Here is a 27,862-nt window from a genome sequence, read left to right as displayed (position 1 = left end):
GCCTGCCCAGCAATCAAAGGCAGGGTCACGCGGGGTAAGGGTCGCGCAGCAGGGGGGTGGGCGCGGCGTCACGCTCCCGCGCTCGTCTCCCGTGCGCCGCTCTCCTGCCCGTTTCCCCACAACGCCCGGTCCTGACGTTGGGGGCGGGGGCGCAGAGGGCTGGTCTGCGCTGCGGCCCGCCCCTCCCCCGCCCGGACCTCGGCGGTTCCGACGCGGCTGGGAGCGCGGGGGGCGCTCCGGACTCGGCAGGCTGCGGGGCTGGCAGGGGGGCTCCCGTGCGGAGCGCGCACCGCGCCCTCCCCCTCCTGCCAGGACTCCGCAGCGGCGCGGAGGGGGGGGCGCTGCGGAGCGGGGGGGCGGGGGCTAAAAATACCCGGCGGCGGCGGCGGCGGCGGCGGCGGGCGGCGGCGGCGGCGCGGCGGCTGCTGGGGCTGCGGGGCTGCGGGGCAGCGGGCCCGGGAGGCCGTGCGGGGCCACGCTGGGCCCCGCTCACCGACATGCTGACCTTCTTCCTCGTCTCCGGGGGATCCCTCTGGCTGTTCGCGGGTAAGTCCCCGTTCTGTCCTCGTCCCAGACCCCCATCCCCAGCGCGCTGTGGGATCTTGGCCCCGGGTGGAAGTGAGCCCCCAGTCCCCGCTGCTGAGCCGTCCCTTCAAGCCTCCTCCCACGACCCGGGCCTCCCAGGTCGTCCCCCCACCCCCTCAAATTCTGGCGGGCTCCGGGTCGGGTTTGAGAAGCAGCTAGGTGTGCGGAAATGAGGGGCCTTGCTCTCAGGACCGCACAACCTCGCTCCAGTTCTCGCACCTTCTCCCCTTATAGCGAGCTTCATCGGTGATCAGACTAGGCCGAGCCCACCCGTCCCCCAAGGGACAGACGTGGTGCATCCTTGTCCATCCCCAGGATCCAGAAACCTAGGGTGTTGGTCCCCGACGTTTTAATGCAGATCGGAGACATAACCAGCACCGACCTGGGGCCTCCTGATCCTGGGCAGGGGTCTCCTCAAGACCCCTCACTGCCTACCCTTGAGCCAGAAATCTTCGCAAGATTTCTGTAAAAGGGTGTTCACCTGACTCCTCAGCTCTGTCCAGTGTTTGTGTCCCCACTGCTCCCAGCCTTCTCCCCTCCCCCTCACCGGAGTCAGCTCCTCGCCCCTGCGTCCTTTTAGGAGGCTGTGAGGACCCTCTCTGAATCCTTGCCCAACACTCCTCCCTCCTCCTCCCCGGCCACACACACACCTGGGGTCTCACCACAGGCCCGTTCATCCACCAGTTCTGCTGCCTGCACCAGCCAGTCCCCTCTGAGAGTGTTGTGTTCCTCCAGGGTATAATCCCACTACAGGGTCTCCACTTCCGGCTGCCCATGTGCAGATTTAAGCCTGATAAGGTATGTGAAGTTTCAAACCTTAAAATGACCTTGAAAGGGACCTAGTCCAGAGCAAATACTCTAAGAATGTTAGTGTTTATTATTATTTCACAAACTGCAGCATCAGAGGAGGTAATATGGTTCTTTATGAGCCAAAGAAGGGGAAGCCAACCCTTCTGAAATCCTTACCTGAAACTTTACATGCATTATTTAAAATTCACAGCAAATACTAGGAGTTTGGTGGTGCTTTCCCTTTCTCACTGAGGTTCAGAGGTTAATTGACTTGTCCAGTGTCACATGGGTAATATCTGGCAGAGTGGGATTTGATGTGAGGTTTTAATTGAGCAATCATTGCTAAGTGCATGGTGGTATCAGGCCTGAACCTTGAGGGTTGGTGGGCCACGTAATCACTCCACCCCGCCAATGCCCTGAGTTGGGCCACAGGGATACTTCCCCTGAGCTGGGGAGTGAGTGAGGCCTCTCTAATCCCTTCAGCTCCCTAAGCTCCTTCTGTCTGCCGGTGTCTGAGGACGGGCTGTGCAGGGCCACTCTGGGCCTGATGTGCTCATCCAGCAGGCAAGGTCTGGGCTAGAGCTGGGGTCACAGGTAAGGAGCAGGAGTTACCAAAGTAATGAGGAGGAGGAGGATGGTGATAGCAACAGCCACCATTTACTGGTGATGGTCTCAGAGCCTTTCTCTAGTGCCAGGACCCTTTGCTCTACCCTTAGTAGGCCCTCACCCAGTGGTGGATCCAAGGGCAGTTCTCTGGAACCTTGGTCTTCTGCAGCCACAGGGAGAGGTCTGGGGACCACAGGGCCACATGTGCCAGGAGTAATCAGCAACCTTTGAGAAAAAGCCCCTCACAGTATTGGGTCCTTGGTCTGAAATTGGGGTTCAGCAGACACTGACTCAAACTGGCCTTCTGTCCTGCTTCATTGTGGAGCATGTCTCAACGTGGTCACGTGCTTCCCTGAATGGGAGAACTGCCTCACTGAGGGACTGTACGGAGGCCTTGGAGCAGTCAGGGAAGGAGACTCTTGGTGCAGGTGACAGCCGCTTCCATACAGGTCCGGCTGCTCGGTGCAAACAGGAAATTCCTCAAAGATGCCACACTTGGCATTAGAGTAAGAGACTGAGTAGTGATCATTGGATGGAATACCCCGTACACCTGTAGGGGCACTCCCAGATCATGTGTTCACCTTACTTGGGACTTTGCCTGGACCCCAGCTTTTCTCTGGGGAGAGAGAGAGAACTGCTAGGCTAAGACTGACAACACATTCGGCCTTGTAATCTCCAGGGTCCCTGGGCAGCTATCAGATCCCTTTGGCTCAGCTAGAAATGGGAGACGACCCTCAAGGCGATGTCACTCTTTAGTAGAGTTTTGTGCTTCTGGCCCTAAGGAGACAAGGGCTGCCTTCAGGGCACTGCAGGGAGAGGATGGTGTGAAGGGTAGGAGGAAGCCCCCTGGAGGAAGAACTGTCTGTCTGAGAGAGGCAGCCATGTGCTCTGAACCCTAGGAGAACAAGAGCGGCCTCTGTCCTCTTCCCCACTGAAGAGGCCATCTCTGAGTCCTGGGCCAGCCCAGATCCCACCTGTGTGTTGAGTAGTAAACAAGGAAACAAATAAAATAGATCCAGCCTGAGTCAGATGCTGCACCTGGCCTGGGAAAACATGGTTGGTCTCTGTGCGGTGAGCACTCAGAGGACTGTGGGAGCAATGGATTGGCACTTCTGCCATATGGCACCACTGGGCAAAGTAGAAAGAGGCCCCCCTCTCAGTGGGTGAATTTCTAAAAGGGCAGCCTTCCCTCTAGGTTGATGCAGCCCCATGCCCCTGGACAAGGTCCATTCTGCTCAACCACATACCTGACCACTGGTGGCATCTTAATAGGCTTTTGCAGCATGCAGGGAGGTTTGTCAGAGGCAGATAGGCCAAACTCTGGGTAGAGAAAGTCAGGGCAGCCAAGGGGTGCACGAAGAACTGTGGGGGAGTGGGTCTTCAGGGTCTTGTGCCCGGGGAGGCTAGGTTGTGGGAGGAGGGTGGAATCTGGATAGCAGGGGATTCTGGAGGAAAGGGCCCGGTGGGGGGCGGGTTTCTTTAGGCCGTAAAGGAGCTCTCCATTCAGCTGCAGTGGCCACGCTGAGCCAGCAGGGAGAGGGTGGTAGAGCTCAGAGAGGCTGTTGATGAGATTAGATGGGGCTCAGGTCGCGCTGGGCTCCTGGGAGGGGAAGGTAGGAGGCCCAAGTTGTGACCCTGGGGAATGGGGTTGGCCGGGGTGGCAGAGACTGGTGTGGCAGCCATTGGGCTGTAAGTGTCTGGGGCAGGTGCAGACGTGCACAGCTTGGCTGAGTTCAGCCCTATCCAATCTTTACCTGATTCCAGGCTCCCATTAGGGTGGAGGACTAGTATGAGATCTAGAGCCATTACAGGGAACCCAAGTAGGCACCTAGGACCCTGACAGATTGTGGAGCTCCAGGCAGAACAGCTGAGGGCATGCCTCACAAAAGAAAATTGAGATTTGCACATAGTGCACTGCCCTGTGGGAGAGTTCTGACCTCAGCGCCTTATCTTGCCCGGGCTGTGGTGGGATACAAGGGTCCTACCAGTGACAGCACACTGACACCAGAGGGCATCAGAACCTGGCCATTCTGCCCTCTGGCTGGTTTTCTGTCTCACGTGATTGTAAGGGCTCTCAGGTTGACCTTCAGAAGGCTGACTTTGGCTTGGCTGCAGGCCCAGATGGGAGCCAGGGCTGTCCCATACCCATAGCAAGCCGGATAAATGAGCATGAGGCTCTGGCTTGTTTGCAAAAGGAGGCAACGTTTACACGCGTTTGTATAACATGAGCTGCACTTTGTCATTAGCCATATAATTAGCCTGGAACATAGTAGGCACTTAAATATTCATTCAATGAAGTACTGTGGGAGGGGGGTTGTTTTTATGGCGTGGAGGGGAAGTGTTGTTGCAAGCGTACTGATTCAACTGCTGTTTCCCTGAGCACCTACCGTGGGTCAAGCACCGTGCTCTACAGTTCCCTAACCTTTCATGTAATCTTTCCCACAACACTGGGGTGCTGTTATCCCCATTTAAGATGAGTCAGTGAGGCTCAGGGAGGTACAGAGGGGAAGCAACTCCTAAGAGCTAGGAGCCAGGCCATCCTCTCAGACTTGCAGTCCAGGGAAGGACCACCAGGTATGAGCAGCCTGTGCCTGAGCCCTCCAGCAGGCTCAGCAGAGGGCACAAGCAAAGGATCGGTCTTTGGGAGGAGGAGGAGGGTTTAAAGAGAGGACTGGCAAAAGAGCTAAGAGCAGGGCTGGCACATAGGAAGGGTCCCCTTAAATGTTAGCTCGAGCTAGGCCTTCCTTAAAGCGGGCACAGGGTTCTGACCTCCAGAAAGGGAGTTAAGGAAACAAGGCATTCCTGGCAGAAGGACAGTATGAGGAAAGATGGGCCGTAGGAGTGAAGGAAATCTCGGGACAAACTCTGCTTGGCCAGTGAGGTCACCAGGGCTGGGATCTGCAGGCTCTAGGATACCAACCCAGGCACCTGGGCTTTGTTCTGTGTCTGCAGTGGCTGCATCAAAGAAACATAGCCCAAACTGGGCATGTGGGTGGCCAAGGGGACCCTACCCCTGTGCTCCACATGCCTGTTCCACTGACCTGTAGCCTTTGGCCTCCTACACTATGATCTCCTGGAGGGCAAGGCCAGAGTTTCTCCTCTGTGAGCCTCAATCTGGGGCCAGGCACAGCGTGAGCCAGTGTTGGTTGCATTAATGAAGGTTAGGAAGAATTCTGTGAGAATAATTTATTTTAATAAGGATGTGTTTTATAAGCTGTTTTCTTACCACACATCAGTTAGCAAATAACAGAATTTGAATGTGCTCTTACTAAGTGCCAGGCTCCATGCCCACCAGGGGATGATGCCACTGTGGAAGAAGCAGTAGCGGGGGGAAGCAGGTGTGAACTCCTTGCAGGCAGGACAGCTCAGGCTTCCCTGGGAAACCCTTAGTCTAAACTAAGAACTCAGAACAGAAGGAGGTGCTCCAAAAGTGTTTGCGGAAGGAAGGAAGGAAGGAAGGAAGGAAGGAAGGAAGGAAGGAAGGAAGGAAGGAAGGAAAGAAGGAAGGTAGGTCAGCCAAACCCATAGCTGCAGGTGATTGCTTTTGTAGAATATATTCTTCTCTGAGGGCAAAGTCCTTTTGTCTCAGAGCTCCAGTAGGCTGGGAGCTCTGGCCAAGCAGAGCAGAGAGCAGGCCCTAGTCTTGGTCCCCAGCTCACTGGATGGGCTGGTGTGCTGGCCCCATTTCCTGCCTTGGCCTGGACAGAGTCCTTAGTAGTCACCCATTGGGCCTCAGGGATACTTCTTTGGGGTGTCCTTCAGGTTGCCCAGGCTGGTTTCCCACCATTATTTGGCTGCTCTGGGAGCTCATGGTGGGTGGAGTCATTCCCAGACCTGGATCCTTTTTGTGGCTTCTGATTCATGTGAGGCTTGATCTTGATCATCTGATTCTGTGACAGGCAGAAGTGGCAAGATGGGAAGTGGGTTGGGACAAATTCTGAACCAAGCTGAGCTATCTGTTCTGAAACCCAGCCTATAATCTCAGAGCCTGAAGGATTTCAACTCCCAAGAAGTCCCACCTGTGTTTACTCCCCTGCTCTGCCCAGAGACATCTTTCTTCTCTGGACAGGCAGTCCAGGCATTTGGCTGGGAGTGTTTGTGGAGAATCGGGGGAGGCTAGCTTTTGATTTCCTCTCTGTCCATTCAGGCCTGCATTCTGAGATAGCTGTCTTCTGGGAACTTTAGAGCAGGAAGTGGGCCAGGATGGTGCCAGTGAGGGAACAATCAGCATTTCCCTTTTCAGACCCTGGGAGAAGCAAATCCGGAATGACACCTGTTGGAGTCAGGAACAGACCCAGTGATTGATGGCTATTAGAGGAAAGGGAGAGAGGACAGGCAGGCCCAGGTCGAATGGGCAGCTCTGGGCCCAAGACCACTAACCAACACCAGGAACCCTGCCCTGTCCCCAGCACACTGCACCCGCCCGGACCACCAGCATAGCAGGTGGATCCCGAGGAACCAAGCAGGACTCAGCCCTGCTACAAAGCCCTGTGTTTCCCTGCGGTGTGTGGATTATTGTTGGGGCTAAGTATCTCCAGTCCCGCTCCTGACCAGCAACCCTTGCCCCTATAGACCAAGTGGCTGCAGATCCTGTCGAGTAGGCAGAAGGGTCACTGGGAGGGACGGTGAGGTCAATCAGAGATTAGACAGCAAGGCTACACAGCAAGGACAGCCAGAGGTGGGGGAAGGTAGTTGGAGCTGGGACAAAGAGAGTGGAGGGATGGAATAAGGGTCTGCCGATGAGATTGGACAGGGTGGTTGGCCAGAGGCTGGGTGGAGAGACTCCAAAGGCCAACAAGAAGAAGGCAGAGAAGGGAGACTCACTGGGACCCATCCAGGCCTGCAGTGACCCCCGAACTTTGGAAGCTGGGGTCTGCATGAAACCACTTAAACCTCAGGACCCTGCTTACTTCTGGCAAACTTCAGTGTTAACAGTGATAGTCCCTTCCAGCAGATGGGTTGAATGTGGTTCTCTAGGGGACACCCTCAACTCCCACACTCAGCCCCCCTCCCTGCCTGCGGTCTCTCTCCACAATCCTCACTCTGCCTGAGTGCTGAAGAGAAAGGGAAGGTGGGCCTCCCCCTGGCCAGTGGGCTGGTGGGAGATGGGGGTATGTATATCCCTGACCTCCCTGCCCCAGGTCAGGTATCAGGGAAGGCTATGACCCGGGAAGCACCCTTTCCATCTGTACCGAAGTGTCCTTTCCCCTCCCTCCCTCTCTCCCTCCCTCCTCCTTCTCCTCCTCCTCCTCCCCTGCGTCCTGTTCCTCCCGGGGTGGCTCCATGAACACTCACAGACATGCCTGGCTTCTTGGCTCCGTGGGCGTACCAAGTGGCACCAGCCTCTAGAAGGGAGACCCGTGGAGGGAGCAGCAGTGGATGCTCATCCGAGATAGCATCGTCTTTGGGCTGAGAAGCTGACCAGGCCTGTTGCCTTGGATTTCGGGGAATCTACAGAGCATCCTCCAGACCTCCTATTGGTTTCGAATCAGTTCCTCAAGTGGTTTTGTTCTAGATTTCTCCTCAGGCTAAGCCATCATGTGTGTGTTTGAGGGCTCCCTGTGTCACTGTCTCCTGTTCATGGGAGTCTGAATAGCACCCTTACTTCATAGGGTACAAGATTTGTACTGTTGGTCATGGACGGCTCCCGGTGACCCTTAGGGGTATTGGAAAAGCAGCATTTCTGGCCTCTGGAAGTCCGAACAAAAGTGAAGTCTGACCTTGTCATGGGGCCTCTGTGGAGGATGGAGTCCAAGCCCTGGAGTGTCCCAGAAGCTTATGATCTCACACACCGGGCTCTGGGTTCCCATGAGCCCCAGCCACAGCTTGAGGGCTCTTGGGCCAGCAAGCCGGGCGAGGCAGGCTGAGGATGCCTGTGGCCTCCATTCTTAAAAAGTCCTTCCTGTGCGCTGCAAGGTCTTTTGTTTACCATCATTTTTCTTCCCTTTTCTATGTTTAACTGTCAACACCCTGAGAATTACCAGCGTTCCCTCATAGATAAAAGGTGGTGACCTCAGAGCCAGCCATTCCTATTTCTGCAAGGGGCAGAACCAGACGAGCCTCAGAATGAGCCAGTCCCACTCTTCGGTGCCACCCACTCTGACCTGACACAGGGCTTTCCTCAGGAGCCCCAGAGGCCTCCGGCTCCCTCTGGAAAGGTGGTGGGTTCAATAAGAATCCAAGTGATGGGTGCTCTCGGTGGGTCAGTGTGAACAACGTCCAACAGCCTTCCCCAGGCCAGCCAGGGCCTCGTTTTGCTTGGGTCTGAAAGAGATTTTTGTTTTCTGGTGAGAACAGCCCCAGTCTGGCGCCAGACCCAGCAGCAGGAATACAAACCCTTTCATGTGACAGGCCCAGAGTGGAAAGATACAGCAGCAGATCCTCCCCTGCACTCCTCGGGGAGGCGGGCATTTGCATATTCCCCATTCATCCTGGCCTTGAAAAGGAGGCCCGAGGTCTCAATGCTCCCGGCCCAGCCGAGGGCCGGGCTGCTTGAGCCTGGCATTAACCCTGTGGACGCCAAGGGCCCCTGCTAGCCGAGAACAGGACTGGCTGAGAGCAGGACTGGGCAGCCGGGGGTGGCGCAGTGAGAGACAACTGCTTCGGGAGGTGGCAGGGTCCCCCCGACAGGCATAGCCTTCGGCTGAACTGAGTGAAACTCGGATTTGTTACTTTTTGTGGCATTTGGAAGAGGAGCATTGTCAAAGTATGGGGGAGCCAGGAAATTAAGCTATTTATCAAATTTTCCAGAAAATTTACCTCTAACCAAAGGCAAAACTCTCTCTTCTCTGCTCATTGTCTCTTCTGGGACAAAACCAGTGGCCCTCGGAATGGTTGGGAGGGAGTCTTGGTGGCTCATGGCTGTAGCAGCGGCCCCTTCAGCAGGGAGCTAGGGGCGCAGCTTGCCTGGGGACTTGTGCATCTTTTTTTTTTTTTTTTTAAAGATTTTATTTATTTGACAGAGAGAGACACAGTGAGAGAAGGAACACAAGCAGAGGGAGTGGGTAAGGGAGAAGCAGGCCTCCCGCCGAGCAGGGAGCCCGATGCGGGACTCGATCCCAGGACCCTGGGATCATGACCTGAGCCGAAGGCAGACACTTAACGACTGAGCCACCCAGGCGCCCTGGGACTTGTGCATCTTAAAACCCCCGGGTACTCAGAGCTGGTGGGTTCTGTTAGCTCGTGACTGTGACCCAGAAGACATGAGGCATGTATGCAGTACCACAACACTCTTCTCTCCTCTGCAGCTACGTGCTGGCCTCCCAGCCTCGGCTTCCTGCCCCTTTCCTCAATGCAACCAGACTCTGTCCTGGGAGCCTCAACATCTTAGAGCATCTCTAATCAGATGTTCGCTCTTCCTGCGACTTACCAACCCACTTCTGTCCCTCGGTTCACTTCTCAGAACACTCCTTCCCGTCTGCTCCTGATTCCCTGCTTGCTCCCCATCCCTGACTGAGGATGTGTCCCGGGTTCTGTCTCTTGTGCATTTTTTCCTGAGCAGGGTGTCAGCGAGCAAATCCCCCTCTTGCTCCCCCCACGTCTGTGATCACAACCATATCTTAGCAGGCCCCTCCTGGAGAAGGTCACGTCCTGTGCTGTGGCCACTGCAGTGAGCTCTGAGACCCAGGGAGTGGCCTCTGGTCCCTTGAGCTTGAGCCTGTTAGGTTCCCAGTATGTCCTCAGTTTGGGCTGGTGACAGAAACGGATCACGGCTCCTGAGGCCAGGACACTGGCAGTCCTAACACGGACTGAAGGAGGGGAAAGGATCATGTTGCAGTCGCAGGATTTGGCTTCCGGCACAGTGGGGCCTGGCCAGGGGGTGTCTCTCTGTTCTTGTGGTGCTCACAGCCCTCAGCAGCATCCCCGAATTCTGCCTGCTGTCCCCAGCGGGGGGGCGGGGGGGTGGCTTGGTGTGAAAGGAAGGACAATGAGGCTGAGGCTCATCCATGCCATCAGCCCTGGCTATTGCATTCTGTAAATATTTCCAAAGGGACTGCCGCCGGGGTTAGCCTCTGATGCCCCTCTTGGCGCTGAAATTCTAGTTGGGCCTGATTCGTGGTGAGGACAACACTTATCTCTGAGCTTGTGAAAGACACTGTGTTTCTCTTTGCTCCTCCGTCCTCAAGGTTATTTGTATTTTTTAAGTTCCTGAAAGTGTCGTATGAGCCTGGCTTCCCAGTGTTCCCGTCAGGAATGTGGGCCCATGTTCCCTGACCGGGGCTTTGGGTGAGTGGGCTTCTTTCGAGGTGCTGGCGTGGTGGGAGGAGGGCCCAGGAAGAGGGGGGCAGTGAAGGCCGCTTCCTGGACTGAATGGCTAAAGGGAGGCATGATCAAGGTTGAGTCGGGGCCAGTTGGTACAGGTGGCCCCGCGCAGTGGGCAGGCACGGCCTGCCGGGGGTGGGCTTTCCCACACCGGAGAGGCTTAACTAACCTTCACAGCTCTCTGCAGGCTTCTTGGGGAGGCTCGGCAGGTGAGTCGCTGTGTAACCCAGCAACCTGCGTCCCAGCCTCTCAGGGGATGTGCGGCCGGTCTCACCTGGCAGTTCCCCAGTCGGGGAGGCCCCGGGCCCCATCCCTGCACCAATCATCTGTGGCACTGTGACTAATTAAAACCCAAGAGGAAGATGGAAAGAAAGCCTCTCGCGCGCTGCGCCCGGTAGAGCCGAGCGTGAATATCTGTGAGCACGGGGTGGATAGCAGGCCAAGGGTGGGCTGCTGTGTTTGCGTGTCTGCCTGGGAGGGTCACACAGGTGTGGTGGTGCACACATCTGTGCTTTTCTTAGCCGAGCGCCTGGGCCACACCCTTCCTGGGCCAGAACTGCTGCCGAGCCTCCGTGTCCCCCGCACCTGTGTGGTTTTTCATCAGCCAGGACCTGGGTTGTGGCCACTGAATTTCCTGCTCCCAAAGCTGCCCCGAGAAGCACTAAAGGAAGATTTTGTCTTATGTTAAAACATCTCTGAAGATGTCTAGATAAAAGGAAGGGTCCTGCCAAGAAGGAAGAGGTAGGAGCTTTGTGAGCAGGAGGTGGGCCGTCAGGCATTTGTGTATTTTACAGCTTCCTCGGGGTGGATTGGAGGAGGCTATGGCCTGGGGGCCCAGAGAGGCCCCTGCCAAATTCCCAGAGAGGGCAGCCGAGGCAGGAAGCTCCCCTCCTGGCCTGCCCTGGGGTGGCGGGCTGAGCAGTGGAGGCTGCCTCAGCCCTCAGTTGCGTGGCCTGTGGGCTCCAGACTCACTAGGCTGGCTGTGCGCACAACCCCTGAAGAGGGAGCTCAGAGCCCTGGACTGTGGCGTGGGACAGCCCTGCTGCTGAGGAGGTAGGCCGCATTTGGGTAGACAGTGGCCCCACTTTGGCAGACTTGGAAGCACCAGGTGTGGGTAGGGCCCGGAGGGTGGCCAGCAAACTACTATGGCCTGGATTTGTGTTTTACTCTTCAGCAGCGTGACCATCTTCCTGCTGTGTGCTGTGTGTCCTTACTGACGTAGGAGTAAGAAATGGCCATACCAGAGCCCCACCCCCACCCCTTAACCTAGAGAGACAGACCTTGCAGGAGTGAGGCCCTGGGAGTCCCTGGGACCTCTGGTCCCAGTCTGTCTGCCAGAGGTGCTGAGAGAGTTCAGAGCTCAGCTTTGGTTCCACCGGGCCAGGGTGTGGGTTCTGGCTTGGGGATGACAGTATCTCTAAGGGCAGGCATTAAGGAAGGGCTGATGTGCTGGCCTGGGGTCTTGCAGAGTAGACAAGCCAGTATCTTCTACCTGCTGGCCCGGATCCTTATTCTGGAGCGTCCAGAGCATCTCTAATCAGATGTTTTATCTGGGACTGTGCCCAGTTTCCTTCCTTGCCCCAAGTAGGCAGGTTGTGACCTTTTGGGGTGGAGGGGAATAGAGGCAGCCCCTGAGACCCTGAGAGGGGCTGGAGGTGGAGTCTCCTGGGCCCCCAGATGCCTCACTTAGTCAGAGATCTGGCATCCCCACCCCCACGCCCCCCGACTTTCTACCACTTCCGCCACTCACGCGGCCGGCAGGTCCCCAGCCCCTGGCTGAGGCTCTGGTCCCTAATCAGTGTCACAGATGGAGGTGTAAAGAGGCTTTGTCCTTAAGTGACCCATTTGGCAAACTCCGTCCAGAACTGAAGACAGAGTGGGGGCGGGGGGGAGAAGCCGCGGGTGGAGCTCCGGCAACCCGGCAGAGCGGGGGTTAAGGCGGGTTGCTCGGCTCCAAGCTGATCTGAGCCAGGGCTGCCCAGTGTGCAGATGGAGGCGGGGGCTGGCAGCTCCTCATAGAGCGGCTCTGTGCTCAGGTCCCTGCCAGACCTGCCCCCACGGCCGCCAGGGAGCCACTGCCACCGCTGTTAACGCCGCCGCCAGCGCCCGGCTTCCCAGAGCGGGCGGCCGTTGCCATCCGTTGTCCCCAGGAGGGCAGACTCGGGGCAGGGCCTTCGCCACTTTTGTGCTTTGCTCAAGATGTGGTAAGCTCTCTCCCTGAGCCCCACACACCCCTTATAAAGGGAGGCTGGTACTGGTGGGACCAGTTCAGCCGCCTCCCCAGTGCCAGGAGCCCTCTGGAAAGGTAGGGTGTGAGTGCATGTCCTTTTGCAAGTTCCCTCTGTGCCCTTCTGGCTGGCCAAGAGATGGACTAACTGCTTTCGCTAACCACTGTCTACCGAGTGTTTCACTTCCTCTGTGATCGGCACCACATTCTCTGTCCATGACCTTCTTTGAGAAGAGGCCCACAGGAGTCAGGTGACTTGTCCAAGGTCATAACTGCTATCAAGAGTGTGAGTCAAGGTTTGGACCAGGTCAGTGCAGCACCAGAACCCGCCTTGGGACCCTTTCCCTGGCCCGTTTGCCGGAGATCCCGGTCCCTGGGAGAGGTTGTGATTTTCTTTTTGAAGCTTTTAACTGGGAGTTGAGGATGTTTTTTAATGATCTGGTGGCTTGCCCTGCGCTTGCCTACCATTTCTGAACTCCTCAGAGGTTTTCAGGGACTCAGAACCCCACTGCAAGAGCCCCCACCCCACTCCAGGCTGATACAGAGGGAACCTGGGTGATTCTAAAGGAAGGGAAGAATCTGAGGGTCAGGGAGTCCTTCAGCACCAGCATGATGAGTTGGACTTTTGTCCTAAGGTAGTAGGGAGCCAGAGAAGGTTTTTGAGTAGTAGCACGACATGGTCATGTCTGTGTATCAGGAAAATAACCTTGGTGTCAGTGTAAGCACCAGTCAGAGCAGGGACGCCTGTGAGGAGGCTGCTGTGTGAGCCTGGACTGCGCTTGGTGGTGGCTGGACCAGGCCAGGAGCTGTGGGGGTGAAGAGGGGCAGCCACCTTTGAGGGGTATTTAGGAGGTGGCCCTGACAGAGCCATCTAGCTAGGTTGCAAAGGTCTAGAGTGCTGGCATTGGGAGGCTGGTCAGCAGAGGATCCTTAGAGCCAAGCCATGGGACTCAGGGCCGTCTCCACAGGGACTGTGCCCTGGGCTCTGCCTCTGCCATTCGGCTGCTGTGGCACCAGCAGGCTCCCCACCAGGGTCTCTTTCCTCCCATTGTCTCCTTTCCTGCGCTTGGACAGCTCTGCTTTTCACCACCTATCTTCCAGGGCCCTGATCAGTGGAGGCCCTAGTATGGTGTGGGGAGTCCCAGGCCCCTTGCCACCAGCTGGTATCCTGAACTCTTCCGTGGCAGAGGAGAAAAAGGCATAGGATATGCTGGAGGAGGGGAGACCGGTTTGCGCTGAGGGTGGGGTCCTCCCTCCTGGTGAATATTTACAAACACAGCAGCTCACTTGGCAACAGGGCCCCACTGATTCCCTTGGGTACTGCCCACCCCCCCATCCCTGTCCCATGCTACTGTCACCAGGAGAGCCTCCTGGGGCACGGGAGGAGGCAGCTATTGCTGGCATCCCAGGGACCTCCGAGTCCTACCCTGGTCCAACAGAGAGGGAGTGAAGGTCAGAGTAGGCTGAGGCCCTGTGAAGGAGTGACTCCCAGGCCTAGGCTCTACCCTGCCCCCATGCCAAGGGTTTGGTGGCATTGGTTGACTCTCAGGCCCGTGTCCTCACAAGACCTGAATCTGCAGCTCTGCCCTGCAGTGGCTCCCAGGTCTGAAGGGACTCTCGGGGTGGATGCAGGCGGTGGCCCTGACGGTGTGTGAGAAGCTTGGCGAGCCTGGAAGCATGACACGGTGCACCACCGATTGCCCCGGGTGCTGCCCACCAGGCAGGGGTGCGGGCCCGACCTGAGGAGGAGGGAGGAGGCAGACCCTTTCTCCACCACCTTCCGTTGCCCCAGGCAAGTGGGCTTCCTAGAGAGAAGGACCCAGCCAGGAGAAGTTGGTGAGAGGGAGGGTGCCCACCCCTAGTGTGTGCACGGTGGAGATCCAGCCACGGGCCTGACTAGCTGCTGCCACTTCACGGACTCTGGTGGCCTCGTGCTACCTCCCACCCCTGCAGTCTGGGCCTGGGCTCTTCTGAGCAGGGCTGGAGCCGGTTATCTATGGGCTCAGCAGCCCCGGACGTAGAGGTGTGGGTATGGACGGTCCAGTGCCGGCAGGGGTGGGTGGCCGTCCCACACGAGGTAGGGGTTGGGGAGGCTGTAGTCTGGGGCCTGGATCCCGGCCCCCCCCTTGCTCCCTGTGTACCAGTAGACGGCAGCTACCTTCTTGGGCGGCGTCTGTGCGCTCCCACCTTAGGCAAGGGCTTCCCAGACACCAGCAAGTCAGGAAGTTTAGGCAAGTTCTGTTCTTCCCTCTCCTGGGGACTGTGCTACTTTGGTGACTGGTGACAGAGGCCACCTCTCAGACTTGTGGCAGTGACACATTTGTACATTTCCTGAGTGGAATATTCAGCTGGCTAAGTGCTCCCCGCTCTCTCTCAGCTCCAGCCTTGTATGTTGGCTTCCCTGTGCTCAGGACACCCTTTCCTCTTTGTCCTTCTGTCTCAGCACCAGTACGACTCCCTGCCAGAAGCCAGTGCTGACTCCCCATACTGAGCCGGGCACCTTCTCTGGCTCCCCATGCCTGATCACGACCCAGACCGTGCTGCATGGCCCTGCATCCCCTCCCAAGCCAGAGGGGAGCGGGGAACCGTGTGAGGGTTTGCTCCATGATTGAGGGTTGGGTGGGTGGATGGATGACTTGGCCATTCTGGGCTGTGCTCTGTGAAAACCCCAGCATTGCAGCAAGGGCTGCAGATGCCCACGTTCTGCTGCAGCTTCGCATCCAGGAGCAACTGCCAAGGGCTGGTGTACTGTTGGTAGGGAGCTACCTTTCCAGGGTTCTCTCTGACATTTTTGGGACCACGTGGCTGAGCTCTTGGGCTCGTCCGAGGCTTCTCAGCCCATTGACCCAGCTCAGCCCATTAGAGGAAATGTCCGGGAGCTCGGAGCCCACCCCAAGAGCTGAGGAGCGTATCTGGATTTTCTATATGTAGACTAAGTCACTTATCTGATAGGCATGGCTGTGACTCAGTCTCCCCATCTGCTGCTTAGGGAAGTAAATGTCCCAAGGAAGCTGGCTGATCCCCTGCCCAGAGTCTTCCCCAGAGTGGTTTTCCTTGGTGAATTCACTGGGGTCCGTAGCTGGGCCTCTTCTCAGCTGGTGCAGTACCTTCATGTGATCGATATGCCCGGAGTGATTTGTTCCTGTGGGGTAGCCTGCAAACTGATCTAGCTCAAGGAGGCTGCCAGGAAAACTGGGTTTCCAGCTCAGGAACTCCGTGAGAATGACCAGGCTGGCTTGGGGCCTTACTTTCTCTGCACCCCAGGCAGCACCCAGAGTCTGTGGGTGGTTCACAAGTGTTCCCAGGACTCAGAAGGCCTGTTGTGCCATGCACAGAGCATCGGCTCCTGGGGCCTAGCCACCTCTGCCCGGTGCTTGGACCTGCCTGGACTGAGCATTCTAAAGATGGGCAAGGGGAGGTCCACAGAGGTGGGTTATGTGAAACCTCGTACGGCTTATAAGTGAAGGAGAAGGGATTTGAAGCAAGATTTGCCTGCTTTCTCGGCGATGACCTGGCACATCACTGACCTCATCTCTGGTGTGGTAATGTTACAGTTTAGTACAAATATTGTCAGGATTTCAGCAGATCTCTCAGGGGTCAGGCAATTGCTGCTTGGCTCATATCCTGTGGCGGTAGAATGGCTGCTGTTGGGTTTCTCGTTGTTTCCCAAGAAGCGAAACCACAGCCATGCTTCCAGAGGTAGACGGCCAGTAAGGAGAGCGGCTGTGGATGGTGAAGTGGTGCCTGGAGCCCACCCAGCCCTCGTTCTGCTGGCAGACCCGTAGGTGTTGTGTGGCGTTTCTAGCCTCGGATCTGCCTGGGCAGTGACTCCGAGGAGGCCCTAGCAGGGATAAAAGCATCCCATGCCTGGTCCATCCTTGCTCCCTCTCTCAGTCCTGGGCGAAATGCAGACCCCTGAGCCCAGCTGGCCATGTCTGCCCTGCCAACACGGTTCACTTAGCCATCAGGAGGACGTGGTAGCTCCTGGGACCTGTTCTCTTTGAACCAAAGTTAGTCACTAGTGCTTCCCACAGAAACGCTTCTGCTGCCCACCCCAAGGCATCCTCTCTGTCCCCTGGTAGGCTTACTGTGTCCCCTCGGGCTGGGGTGGGCAAGCCTGGCACCCTGCCCGCCATAGGCGGTATCACGAGAAATGCACTTTGCTGAGCCCTTTTTCTCTGGGCCTTGGTTCCTTTCCCTTGCCACCAGTTTAACACGTGCTCCCTGGGCCACTTCCGTTTGCTCTGGACATTAGTGGATGAGATGTCCAGTTAAGGGGCCCAGTTAATGGTGGGGCCACCTGTACCTCTTGGTGCTTGGTCAGGGACAGTGCACAGTGGTCAGTGGTCTGGGGCCAGGGAGCGGGGCCTTGACCCCGCCCCGGCTGCTCTTGGTAACGCTACTCTTCCTCAGAAGGTTGGCCCCAGCATCACCTCTGGCCCCGGCAAGACTTCGGCTCCAACTTTCCTTCAAGGAGGGCCTGGGGTGGATCAGGATGTGGACCTGGGTGAACCCTGCTGTGTCACTCACTGGACCCTTGCCAGATAGATCGATGACCTTATGTCATGAGGGCCAGGGGTGTCTGTCAGGATGGGTCTGTGGGCTCTGCTCCCCTTGCCTTCTGTCTCCCTCAGGCTCAGGGCCTGGGGCTGGGAGCTTTGGAATGGGGTGGGAGGAGCCTGCATCACCCCACTCATTCTGGCCACTGTGCTCTTCTTACTCCAGGAGCAAAGAGAAGCACAACGGTATGACCACACGGGAGAGGTGGTGCACCCAGACCCTGGGGCTCAGGAGGCTTTACTCCGGAGCTGTCAGACCATGCGCTGGCCTCTGGAAGATACGGAAGCCTCTGTCAGTCATGGCCCAGGGCCAGCGCGTATGGTTCTCAGGAGAACTGGGCTGGATGTCTGACTCTCAGGGGTGACTCCTCAGGGTTCCGGCCTGTCACTAGAAAGGCCTTTCTAGGAAGCCAGCTTCTGGGATGTGCTGTGTTGCACCAGGCGACTGTGTACCCCAGCTAGCCCAGGGCCCGCCATACAGTGTATTTGGCCAGGGCCTGGCCAAGGTCACTGTGTCGCTTGTGATCCAAGACAGTTGGAAGGACAGACCTGAGACTCCTCCCTGGCCTGCCATCAGCTTTCCTCTCTCACCCACCTCTTGTTTCCTGCAGAGTTCATTCTCTCGCTTCTGGAGAAGATGCAGACCCAGGAGATCCTGAGGTTGCTGCGGCTGCCTGAGCTGGGTGACTTGGGCCAGTTTTTCCGCAGCCTCTCAGCCACCACCCTCGTGAGTGTGGGTGCACTGGCCGCCATCCTCGCCTACTGGTTCACTCACCGGCCAAAGGCCTTACAACCACCATGCAACCTCCTGATGCAGTCAGAGGAAGTGGAGGTGAGCAGAGTGTCATAGCTGGCGGCAAGGAGTGGGCAGAGGCGTCTTGAAGGCAGAAGGCAAACTTGCAGCTGATTTGACCCAAAATGGTGCAGAGAATCTCGTTTTCCCCTGGCAGTGAGCCAGTACGCCTCCCCGGGGCCTTGAACAGGGTCTTCTACACGATGCTTCTCTGCCTTTCCCAGGAACTGATCCATGGCCTTGCACCGGATCTCTAGTTTGTCTGCTTCTTGGGTGGGAAGCCTTGGCTTGCCAGTGCTTCAGTAGAAAGCCTGAGGTTCTCAAGGGGCCGCCAGGTAATTTTGCTCTTGGTCTCCCTGTGCCCAGCGCTGGTCTGGAGCTGGAACTCAAGAGCTGAGCCCACCTCGTGGCCCTGTCTTCCCAGAGCACATGGACTCATGGGAGGGCCACCAAGGGGGGCAGGGGCAGTGGCCCAGCCTGGACAAGGGTATTCCAGGCTCACTCTAAAAGGACTAGTGAGATTTCTTTCTTTCTTAAGCTTGTGAAATTTATTTTGTCTTTTAAAAAATTGTCTTTTTCTTAAACTTTATTCATTTTGAATAGATAACATATTCACACTTCCAAAGAGAAAAAGGTCGCAGACTGAAAAGCTTCTACCTTCTTCCCCTTGCCTGCGAGTTCTCCCTAGAGAACTGTCCATGAGCGAATGGATAGTTATCCTCCCCTCTTTTTTTTCGTTTAAGACTTTATTTATTTATTTTAGAAAGAGAGAGTGAGAGGAGGGGGAGGGGCAGACAGAGAGGGAGAGAGAATCTTGAGCAGACTGTGCTGAGCACGGAGCCTGGGGGCAGGGGGGCTTTACCTCACAACCACGAGATTACAGCCTGAGCCCAAATCAAGAGTCAGATGCTTAACCCCCTGAGCCACCCAGGCGCCCCTGCCCCTCTTTTTAAATGCTATCCTGCTGCATACACAGTTCAGCGTCTTGCTTTTTTGCTCTTGAGGGTGCATTCGGCAATCATGAGCATGGCAGAATTTTGTGTGGTAGGAGAAGATGCAGGTCTAGATAGGACAGGGATCTTCAGGGCACTTTTCCTGCAGAAGGCATGATGTGTGCAGAGGTGTGGGTATGTGTTCTTGCACTTGGTGGCCTTGGGAAATAGTGATTCACATGGGGTAGCTGGATGGTGGAGAGGGGTACCCCTGGACTAGCAGAGTGGTGACCAGAATGGCCTTTGGTGACTGGCAGCCCTGAAGGACTGGCCACGCCTCTTACTAGCTATATGGTCCTTGGCAGTTTCTTAATTCTCTGAGCCTCAGTGTCCTCAACTGCCAAGTGGGTAATAAAAAGAGTGCCCACTTCCTAAGGTTGTGGTAAGGATTTGGTAAGATGACACAGAGAAAGTAATAGACTGTTTTGGTAAGCTTATAATTACAACTCGCTTGGAGAGGCCAGTAAGGACAAAGCCCCACGGGCCAGGACCCTGGAGGTGGGCAGCATGGATTTACTTTGGGTTTTTAGTAGTAAAGAGACGCGGGGCCAATTTGTGCTGTAGAAGGATTGAGCGGCCTGGGCAGGAGTGTTCCTGGACAGGTACCTTCGGCCAGTACACAAACTAATTCACACTATTATGTGAATGATGGATGGCACCCAAATGATTCTTAACCTAGGGGCGCAGCAGCAGCAGATGATGATGAGGGCCGTCCCGATGCCAGAGGGTAGCCGGACGCCGGCCAGCACTCCCCATTCCATTGTACGAGTGAGCATAGCTGTATATGAATTGTGACTGGAATTCTGGACATTTTGTGGGTGCCGTGTGTACGTTTGGGAGACCAGTGTGCTGGGCCTGTGTGCGTGAGCCAACTGTGTTTGAGTGCGGGGCCACACAGGTCAAGTGTAGAGGTCATGTGTGTACCGTCCGGGTGTTCTGTCTAGGCCCTATGTGTGAATGCATACATGCAGAGCACGTCACAGTCCCACCTATGTGGCCCTGGTCTGTGTCCACGCCCCGTACCGCCTGGTGTGTCCTGGTGCCCTCTCCTGATGCCTCTGCCTGCCTCAGCCAGCTTCCCTGGCCTGTGCTTGGCTCGTAGGACAGTGGCGGGGCCCGGCGATCTGTGATCGGCGACGGCCCTCAGTTGCTCACCCACTACTACGATGATGCCAGGACCATGTACCAGGTGTTCCGCCGTGGGCTCAGCATCTCAGGTAAGAGGGGGCGTGGGGGTATACAGGAGCTGTGGCAGGGAGTAAGCAGGTGCAAAGGTGGGGAGGGGCAACCCAGGGGCCAGGGGCCTGGGCGGGGAGTGGTACCCAGGTTCAGAGGGAAAAAGCCACTGTTGGCCCTTCTCCCACCCAGTCAGAGAAGTAGCTGCAGTGTGTGACCGAAGGGCTGACCTCAGCTTTGTTCTAGCACTTAGAACTGCCTGACCTTAAGCTGGCTCTTAGCCCGTACTTTATATCTCCCACAGGCAGCCCTGATAAGCCTCCTAATGCCAGGCCACTGGCTGGCATGGTTCAGAACCTGGGCCTCTGAGATGTCTGGGTGGGCCAGGGTAGGGGGCAAAAGGAAGTGGTCCACAGAGGCGACTTTCTACCTCTGCCCCACGGCCAGGTCTCTGTGTCCTCCTGGGGCTGCATCACACAGGTCATGGTGGGAACTGGCGCTGTGTCATTCCCTGTTCCTGGGCCTCCCTGATCCCTGAGGTCACATCATGCTTGTGTACTTTAGGCCTTCTTGGGCTTCTGCAAGTTAGACAGGGAGCTAAAGGGCAGTTCACCTGACTCCTGGACCAACTACCCCATGGCCTGGGATGTCCATTCAAGTGTCTGATGAGCAGGTGCGGGTGACAGTCCACACTACCATCCTCCCTGGCACAAGGCCTGTTTATCTCCCTGCAGGGAATGGACCCTGTCTTGGCTTCAGGAAGCCGAAGCAACCTTATCAGTGGCTGTCCTACCAGGAGGTGAGTGACAGAGGACAGTCCCCACCCTGTCAACCCATGTAGACCTGGCATCGGGGGGGCTCGTGGGTACCCTGCAAGGTGTCAGAGGGTCATTGTTTCCTTGCTTGGCCTTTCAGACTCCTGGCAGCTACCTCACAGAGTTTCCAGCTGACCTGGGTAGGGACTGGGGAAGGTCTCAGACCTGTAGGAATCTCCACCTGGGGATCTCCCTCCCCTGCTGAAAGTCCTTGCTTTCCATTACTTCCCCATGTCTGTGTGCAGGTGGCTGACAGAGCTGAATTTCTAGGGTCTGGACTTCTCCAACACAATTGTAAACCAAGTACAGATCAGTTTATTGGCGTTTTTGCACAAAATCGGCCAGAGGTAAGCATCTGCCTTCAATGGTTTTAGAGGTATCGGTGGCGTAGGAGCTTGGGTATCATACACAGCCCCGATCCTACTGTTTGTAGGGCCTGGGACAAGAGGAAAAATGAATATACTTGGTCCATGCCACCCCCCAGTCCCTTGGCTTTGCCCCTAATCAGGAGTGGACATCCCAGCCAAGCTCCATCCACGACAGCCAGCCCCACAGACCGCTGTTCCCTGAGCCATGCGGGAAGAAGGACCCAGGGAAGAAGGCCGTGCAAGCCCTTTAAGCAGGCTTGGGACTGTTTTGGAGTCTCAGAATTCCCTGGGGCATGCATGATCTAGAAGGCTGTGGGTAAGCAGGCACAACGGGTTAGCTTTGTGGATGCCTTGCCGCATGGAGAGGGCCAGAGCAGACCCTTCTCAGTAGGACCCAGAACAAGTCCCCTGGTTGCCTGGGCATAAGAACCGTATAGCCCTCCTGCCTGCTCTGTGCTCCCCCAACCCCAGACCTGTGTTGTCTCCGCAGTGGATCATCGCGGAGCTTGCCTGCTACACGTATTCTATGGTGGTGGTCCCGCTCTATGACACCCTGGGCTCTGGGGCTATCCGCTACATCATCAGGACAGGTGAGCCAACCGCATCCCCCTCTTGCTACTGGCAGCCAGCCCTCCAGATCCCCGCCTCTCAGATGATACCGATTGACACTAAAAAGCACTTTGCCTCCATGCTCGAAGAACATTCTCCACTTTGGCCCTTGAGTTGGCTTTCCCCAGTTAGACTTCACCTAAAGGCACCTTCCACAGGGCCTGGCTATCATGAAGGAGCCTCTGCACCAGCCCCCACACAGACTTCCAGCTCCCCGAGGCTTAGTCCAGCTTGGGGCAGATGCCCAAGGGCAGGGGCGAGGGTGCCAAATAGCTCCAGCAGACCTGAGATTATGGAGCCTGAGCCTGGAGCAAAGGAATGCTTAGAAGCCGCTCTAGGAGGTTCCCTGGCCTTTTGTCCTTGGCTTCTCCAGAGCTCCCTGCGTTTTCCTCTCCATACAACACATGGCCTGCGTGGCCTGTCTTAGTGCATTTATTTACACCCAAGCTCGGGCACACGCAGCCCATGGTTCTGCTGCCTGGCGCGTGTACCCACGGTCACAGCCTGTGCTCACACAGCCTGACTTTCCCTTCAGCCGACATCAGCACCGTGGTCGTGGACAAACCTCAGAAGGCCGTGCTTCTGCTGGAACATGTGGAAAGGAAGGAGACTCCAGGGCTCAAGCTCATCATCATCATGGAACCGTTCGAGGAAGCTCTGAAAGACAGAGGGCAGGAGTGCGGGGTGGTCATTAAGTCCATGCAGGCTGTGGAGGTGAGGCTCTGCTCCTGGGCTGTGTCCTGGGCCACAGCTCGTTGGCCCCTGAGCCAGAGCCGCTGTTATCTGCCCCTCTCATGCCCTGGGCTGGATGTCTTAGGTCATCAGGATATGTCAGGGTTGAAACAGGGCAGGCTTCGCAAGGGCTGGCGGTGGGTAGGGGGGTCGGTGCCCACAGGCCTCCCCTAGGCGACAGGCTCCGTTGGCTGGCACAGTTATTGACAGAGGCACCGACAGGTGGGTGGTGGTACCAGCCTGCCCCAGAGTTACTCACGTAGCCTCTGGGGCTGCCTTTTCTCCAGCCTGTCTGAACCTGAGGACTAGACACAGGAGGTCCGGGAGTCTTTGAGGGGTTCTTTCAATGTGTCTGAGACTCCCAGCAGCCAGCAGAACCAGTTGTTCTGTGTGTGACCTTCCCGGAGCTGTTGCTTTGGTGGCAGCTTATGGCCTGCTGGAGTGACACAGGCCGTCCTGGCCTCCAGGGCCTCACGCCCTGCTCAGTAGCAGCTCACCCCCACCGTTCCTTCCTGGACGTAGGCTCCTGGGCTCTCCCCTTGCCCTCCTGCGTGCCTGCCTGGTCTGAACTAGTAATGCTCGTGCACGTGGCTTTTGGGGCCACATTTACACTGGCAACCCCCATCTGCCCCTCCCGCCCTGACCCTTTATCTGGAAGTCCTGGCCACCTAGCCCCTCCGTCCTGAACGTTTGTCCGGATGGGCACCTTGAGCTGTCTCCCGCACTGCGCATGCGCACAGTGCCTCGCCTTCCCCGGGCCTCAGGCCCCTTGTCTGTAATGTGTGCGGTGGCCCAGGCCTGGATGTGTATTTGAGGAGAGGCCGCTCCTGTGGTTTCTCCACATGGGCTGCGTCTGGATGGGGAATCCTGAACTTTAGACTCCACACAAGAGCAAGACATACTAGGCTGAGTTTGTTTTGATTTTTTGTTTCTTCACTTGTTTTGATTGATAAGAACTTTTGAGCATTTAAAAATAGTATTTTTCTCTTCCAGGAGTGTGGCCAACAGAATCATCAGGCTCCTGTGGTAAGCTCATCTGCCAGTAGGTCTTTATTGAGCAAGATGCTGTGCAGGTCTGACCCTCACAGACCCCTGCCAGGGGCTTGATAGGAGGTCAGAGCCGCCCCCCTGTGCTGATAAGCAGCTACTGTGAGCAGCTTGGGAAATGCCCGCTCAGGGCACCAGGACTTGTGTGCGTGAGGGTCTAGAGAGCGACCTGAACCAGGAGTCAGGTGTTGAGGAGGGAGGAAAAAAGGGCAGCCAATCCTGGCCACTCTTGGTTCTCCAGGAACCTTTTCTTTGGGACGGCCTATGTTTTTCTTTGACGGTAGTGAACTCTAAGGACAGGGTGAGCAGAAGCTGTCTTTGTTCATCTTTGTGATTTTTTCTGCGTGTCACCCCCAAGTGGTGCTGCCTGGGGTTGCGTCACCAGTGACGGTCACTGGCCCTGGGAGGGCCCTGTGGGGGTTTAAGCTTGCTTACACGGCCTCTCCCTGCAGCCCTCCCTCCAGCTCAGCCCTGCCCCCTCTTCTTGCCGGCCCCTGAGCGTTCTCATACATGGGCTGGCCCTTCATGGGTGGCTCTGGGAGGTGCCCACCTCCCGCACCCAATGCGCCAGCCTTAGAGCACTGTTCTCCGACCCCCTGGCATGCCCTTGCCTCTTGTTCTTCTCCCAGAGCCCACCCTCTGTTCGTCTGGAGAGGTCTGGCTTGTCCCTCAGTCTGAACTCGTTGTCACCTCCTCTGTGTACGAGCAGACGTGTTCGGCTTTTCCCGGTGACCCCAGGACTCTGTGCCCCGTGTCAGGGGCAAGGGCCTGATGCAGAACAGTCTTGGTGACACTGTGGGAAGCTCAGTTCCTGGGCCACACATTCTGCTCCCAAGCCTAACCCCAGACATTTGGGAGAAAGTGGGAAGGAAGGATGGCACTGGATCACATCCACGAGGGCTAGATGTGGCCACTGCAGCCCAATCCCATCTAGAACTGAACTCAGATTCAAGTTAGGGAGGCCCCAGACGCAGGTGAGAGGTTAGTGGGACAGATGGATGTCCAAGCCCCCATTAGGTTTCCTTAGCCTTTCTTCCCCTTTCCTAGGGACGTGCCAGCCTGCCTTTCTGGCTGCAGCACGCAGGGCATGCGCACGGCCCCACATGTGGCAGGTGGGGGTGCACAGAAGGGCCAGCTGGTAGAGGGGCCTGGGGGTATTGGGCCCTGGCTGGCCACACCGGGTCCCTTAACTCACACCTCTTCTCAACTCTGCAGCCCCCGAAGCCCAGCGACCTCTCCATTGTGTGTTTCACAAGCGGCACAACAGGTGAGCAGAGGTGCCCAGATCACCAGCCAGGGCCACCTGCAAGCTTCCCTGGCGGCCTTGGTGCAGCGGATGCAGGGGGCTCTGGTGCCCTGCGCGGCATGGGCTGAGCCTTGTCCTGTGCCTGGCTCCAGACGATGGGCCCCTCCTGCCGCTCCCAGTGCCCAGCAGGAGGCAGCCCAGGTGGCTGGACGTGGATGGACAGTGTGGCCTGGGAGGTACAGGGTGGGGGCTCGCCATTCCCTGGCACCGGGGCCAGAGGAGGGCCGGGTAGCTGAGTCATGTCATCCCTCCCTGAGAAGCAGCTCGCACCTCTCTGCTTCCTGCCTCTGCGTGGCCTTTGTGTCGGGGATGGGGGAAGAGGTATGGGGTTTGGTGTCTGAGAGCCTCGATTTGAGTCCCACTTCCACCACTTGCTGGGGTGTCTGAGAGCCTCGATTTGAGTCCCACTTCCACCACGAGCCAGTCACGTAAACTTGCCGCCACCACTCTGCCCAGCTTCTCACCTGGGATGGGAGCTGTTTAAAGTGCCAAAGAGGAGAGGGGACGGAGTGTGAAAAGGCGGTGCAAAGGCTCTGTGGGATGGGGCTGGTGTGCTGTGGGGACGAGGACAAGCAGAAGTGACGCTCCCCATGCCTGGTGCCGACAGAGAAATGCACACAGCAGCTTTAGCAGGGGCAGCCAAGGCAGGCTGTCTGGGGGCGGGGGTCAGGACACACACGAGGAGCATGGTCACGGGCACAGCACGTCACAGTCTGCAGTGCCCTGTTGACCCAGTCACTGAGCTGCTGGGGCCCCAGCACGGCCTGTGAGGCCAGCAGGTGTGGGGGCTGGCCAGGTGGACACCACCAGCAAGTGGAGGCAGAGGACTTGGGCCCTGCTCCCGCGACCCCCAGCCCAGCGCTCGTCCCCTTTGCTGCTCCATCTCATCTATGGACTTCGGAAGTCACTTGTCTTTTCCCTGAATGGGCAAGGAGTTTCCAGCCTTCTTTTTCCAGATTGAGAACTGGCCTGCCTTGATGATAGCTCTTGATGGGCTAGGCAGTGAATCCGGGGCTTCCGACGCTTTCCATAGATGTAACCTCTAAGTCTGACCAGCCCCATAAGCAGGACTCTCCATGAGGATGGATCACGATAAACGTGGCTTCGTTGGATCGAGATGAATTTTTGCCATTAACTCAATGGGTTTGAGGGTTTCTACCACATTGCTAATTTTTGTCAGAGAAGAAAGAATATAGCATTTGCTCTCCAGGAGCTGACATCTAGATTCAACCCACAATTCAAAAATGCCCTTCAGGTTTATATTGTTCTTTGTCATGAGTTTCATGACATAAACTTTTGGTGACCTGTCTCTCCAGCCTGGGCTGGGGAGCACGTTACTACTGTGGCCTTTAGCTTTAGACCCTTGCCCTTTGAGCGTGCCCCTAAGCTTTTCCTGAGTCACTTGATGTTGCCCCCGTTTCTGGAAAAGAACGTCACAGTGCAGAAATGGGCTGTCACCCGGTTGGAGAGGACAGGCCTCACGTCTAGTGCTTTTCCAGGCCACGAAGTCAGAACTGGAAGCTAAGCTGTCCTGCCCAGGCTCTGTGTGGTGGCAGTGGGATGTACGGAGCCTGGCCAACACGTCGCGATTTAGTGCCCAAGCCTCCCACTCTAGAGCTGTTGCTGGTGCCAGGGGCAGAGCTGGACAATTGAGCACACCTCTCATCACCCTGCCTGGCTGTGCTTGGATTTCCTTGGCCTTCGCCTGAGCCTGCTGTGCCCCTGGTAGCCAACCTGTTGTCGACCACATCAGCAATGCGTGTCCTCAGCCTCACAGCCCCGGCCGGACCCAGCGACCCAGCGGCCCAGCTTCCCTTCCACAGTAAGCGTCCTGGCTCGCAGCTTCACCAAGAGCCACACTGTTCTCCTGGTGGGGAAAGATGGGAAAGATGGAAAATATGATCTAAACCTGACATTTGTTTCTGATTCTGGTGGAATCATTCTGGGAAGATTTTCTTCTTGGTATACGACAGAAACATCTGTGGAAATTCCTAGAGTAAGCCAGTACCTTGGAGCCCGTAGTCAGGCCAAGAAGGCCCTGGAGGAGGTGAGAGCTTGGGATTCGTCTGTGCTCAGGGATGGCTCCTGGCTGGGTATGTGGGTTGGTTGTTCATAGTTCATAAAATGACTATTAGCTGGACTAGAATCCGACACCCCCTCTCCTCCAGAAAAGATAATTTGTGGGTGTAACATAGTCCAGTTTGGGAAATTGGGCCCCATGAATGATAATTAAGACGTATCCTATGAGGACATGCACCCCCTCTTCCCAGAGAAGAAAATATAGTGGTCTTTTAAAACATACCCTTTTTTTTTTTTAATAATTTTTTTTAAAGATTTTATTTATTCATTTGACAGAGGGAGAGAGACAGCGAGAGAGGGAACACAAGCAGGAGGCATGGGAGAGGGAGAAGCAGGCTTCCCACAGAGCAGGGAGCCCGATGCAGGGAGCCCAGGACCTCGGGATCATGACCTGAGCCGAAGGCAGTCGCTTAACCGACTGAGCCACCCAGGCGCCCCTAAAACATATCCTTCTTTTTTTTTTTTTAAGATTTATTTATTCATTTGAGAGAGCGAGAATGAGAGAGAGTACATGAGAGGGGGGAGTGTCAGAGGGAGAAGCAGGCTCCTCGCTGAGCAGGGAGCCCGATGCAGGACTCGATCCCGGGACTCCAGGATCATGACCTGAGCCGAAGGCAGTTGCTTAACCAACTGAGCCACCCAGGCGCCCCTAAAACATATCCTTCTTAATCGATATGTTTTTAGCATTCTTTTTCTACTTTATGTAGATTGACTCATTCAGCTCATTTATGGAGCATCCCCTATGCATCAGACCTAGTGCTGGGGGCTAAGGTCACAGGGATGGGTAAGCCAGAGCCCTGTTTTCATGAACTCACAGCTCATGTCACCTAGCAGTTTGGTACTATGTGGTCACCGCCTCGAGGGTCCGCATCCCAACGTGCCTGGAGCACTACGCCACCGAGAGGTGGGAAGAGCAG

The 27,862-nt window shown here is 56.6% G+C and overlaps 1 protein-coding gene across 7 annotated transcripts in view; it reads left to right on the top strand.

Moving 5' to 3' along the window:
* The first annotated feature begins 406 nt into the window (after positions 1-406).
* ACSL6 (acyl-CoA synthetase long chain family member 6) overlaps positions 407-27,862 on the top strand; it is a 66,581-nt gene continuing 39,125 nt past the window's right edge. For 5 of the 7 annotated variants that reach the window (XR_008507331.2, XR_006793612.3, XR_006793613.3 and 2 more), the window contains exons 1-9: positions 407-546; positions 17,640-17,860; positions 19,916-20,030; positions 20,724-20,788; positions 21,050-21,151; positions 21,663-21,762; positions 22,317-22,495; positions 23,507-23,539; positions 24,776-24,827. Coding sequence is in view for 4 of the 7 variants with exons in the window: in XM_045892200.3 (XP_045748156.1) it covers positions 498-546; positions 17,640-17,860; positions 19,916-20,030; positions 20,724-20,788; positions 21,050-21,151; positions 21,663-21,762; positions 22,317-22,495; positions 23,507-23,539; positions 24,776-24,827 (916 nt within the window). In the remaining 3 variants the exon portion in view is untranslated. Of the gene's footprint in view, positions 547-12,299; positions 12,548-17,639; positions 17,861-19,915; positions 20,031-20,723; positions 20,789-21,049; positions 21,152-21,662; positions 21,763-22,316; positions 22,496-23,506; positions 23,540-24,775; positions 24,828-27,862 lie in introns of those variants that run through there. The other 2 variants (XM_045892190.3, XM_045892174.1) reach the window with 2 other exon arrangements.

This window comes from Mirounga angustirostris, unplaced genomic scaffold (genome assembly GCF_029215605.1).
Source record: "Mirounga angustirostris isolate CCGP_5_RB_7025 unplaced genomic scaffold, mMirAng1.0.hap1 SCAF_7, whole genome shotgun sequence".
Classification (NCBI taxonomy): Eukaryota; Metazoa; Chordata; class Mammalia; order Carnivora; family Phocidae; genus Mirounga; species Mirounga angustirostris.
This window is presented reverse-complemented; position numbering and strand designations above follow the sequence as displayed.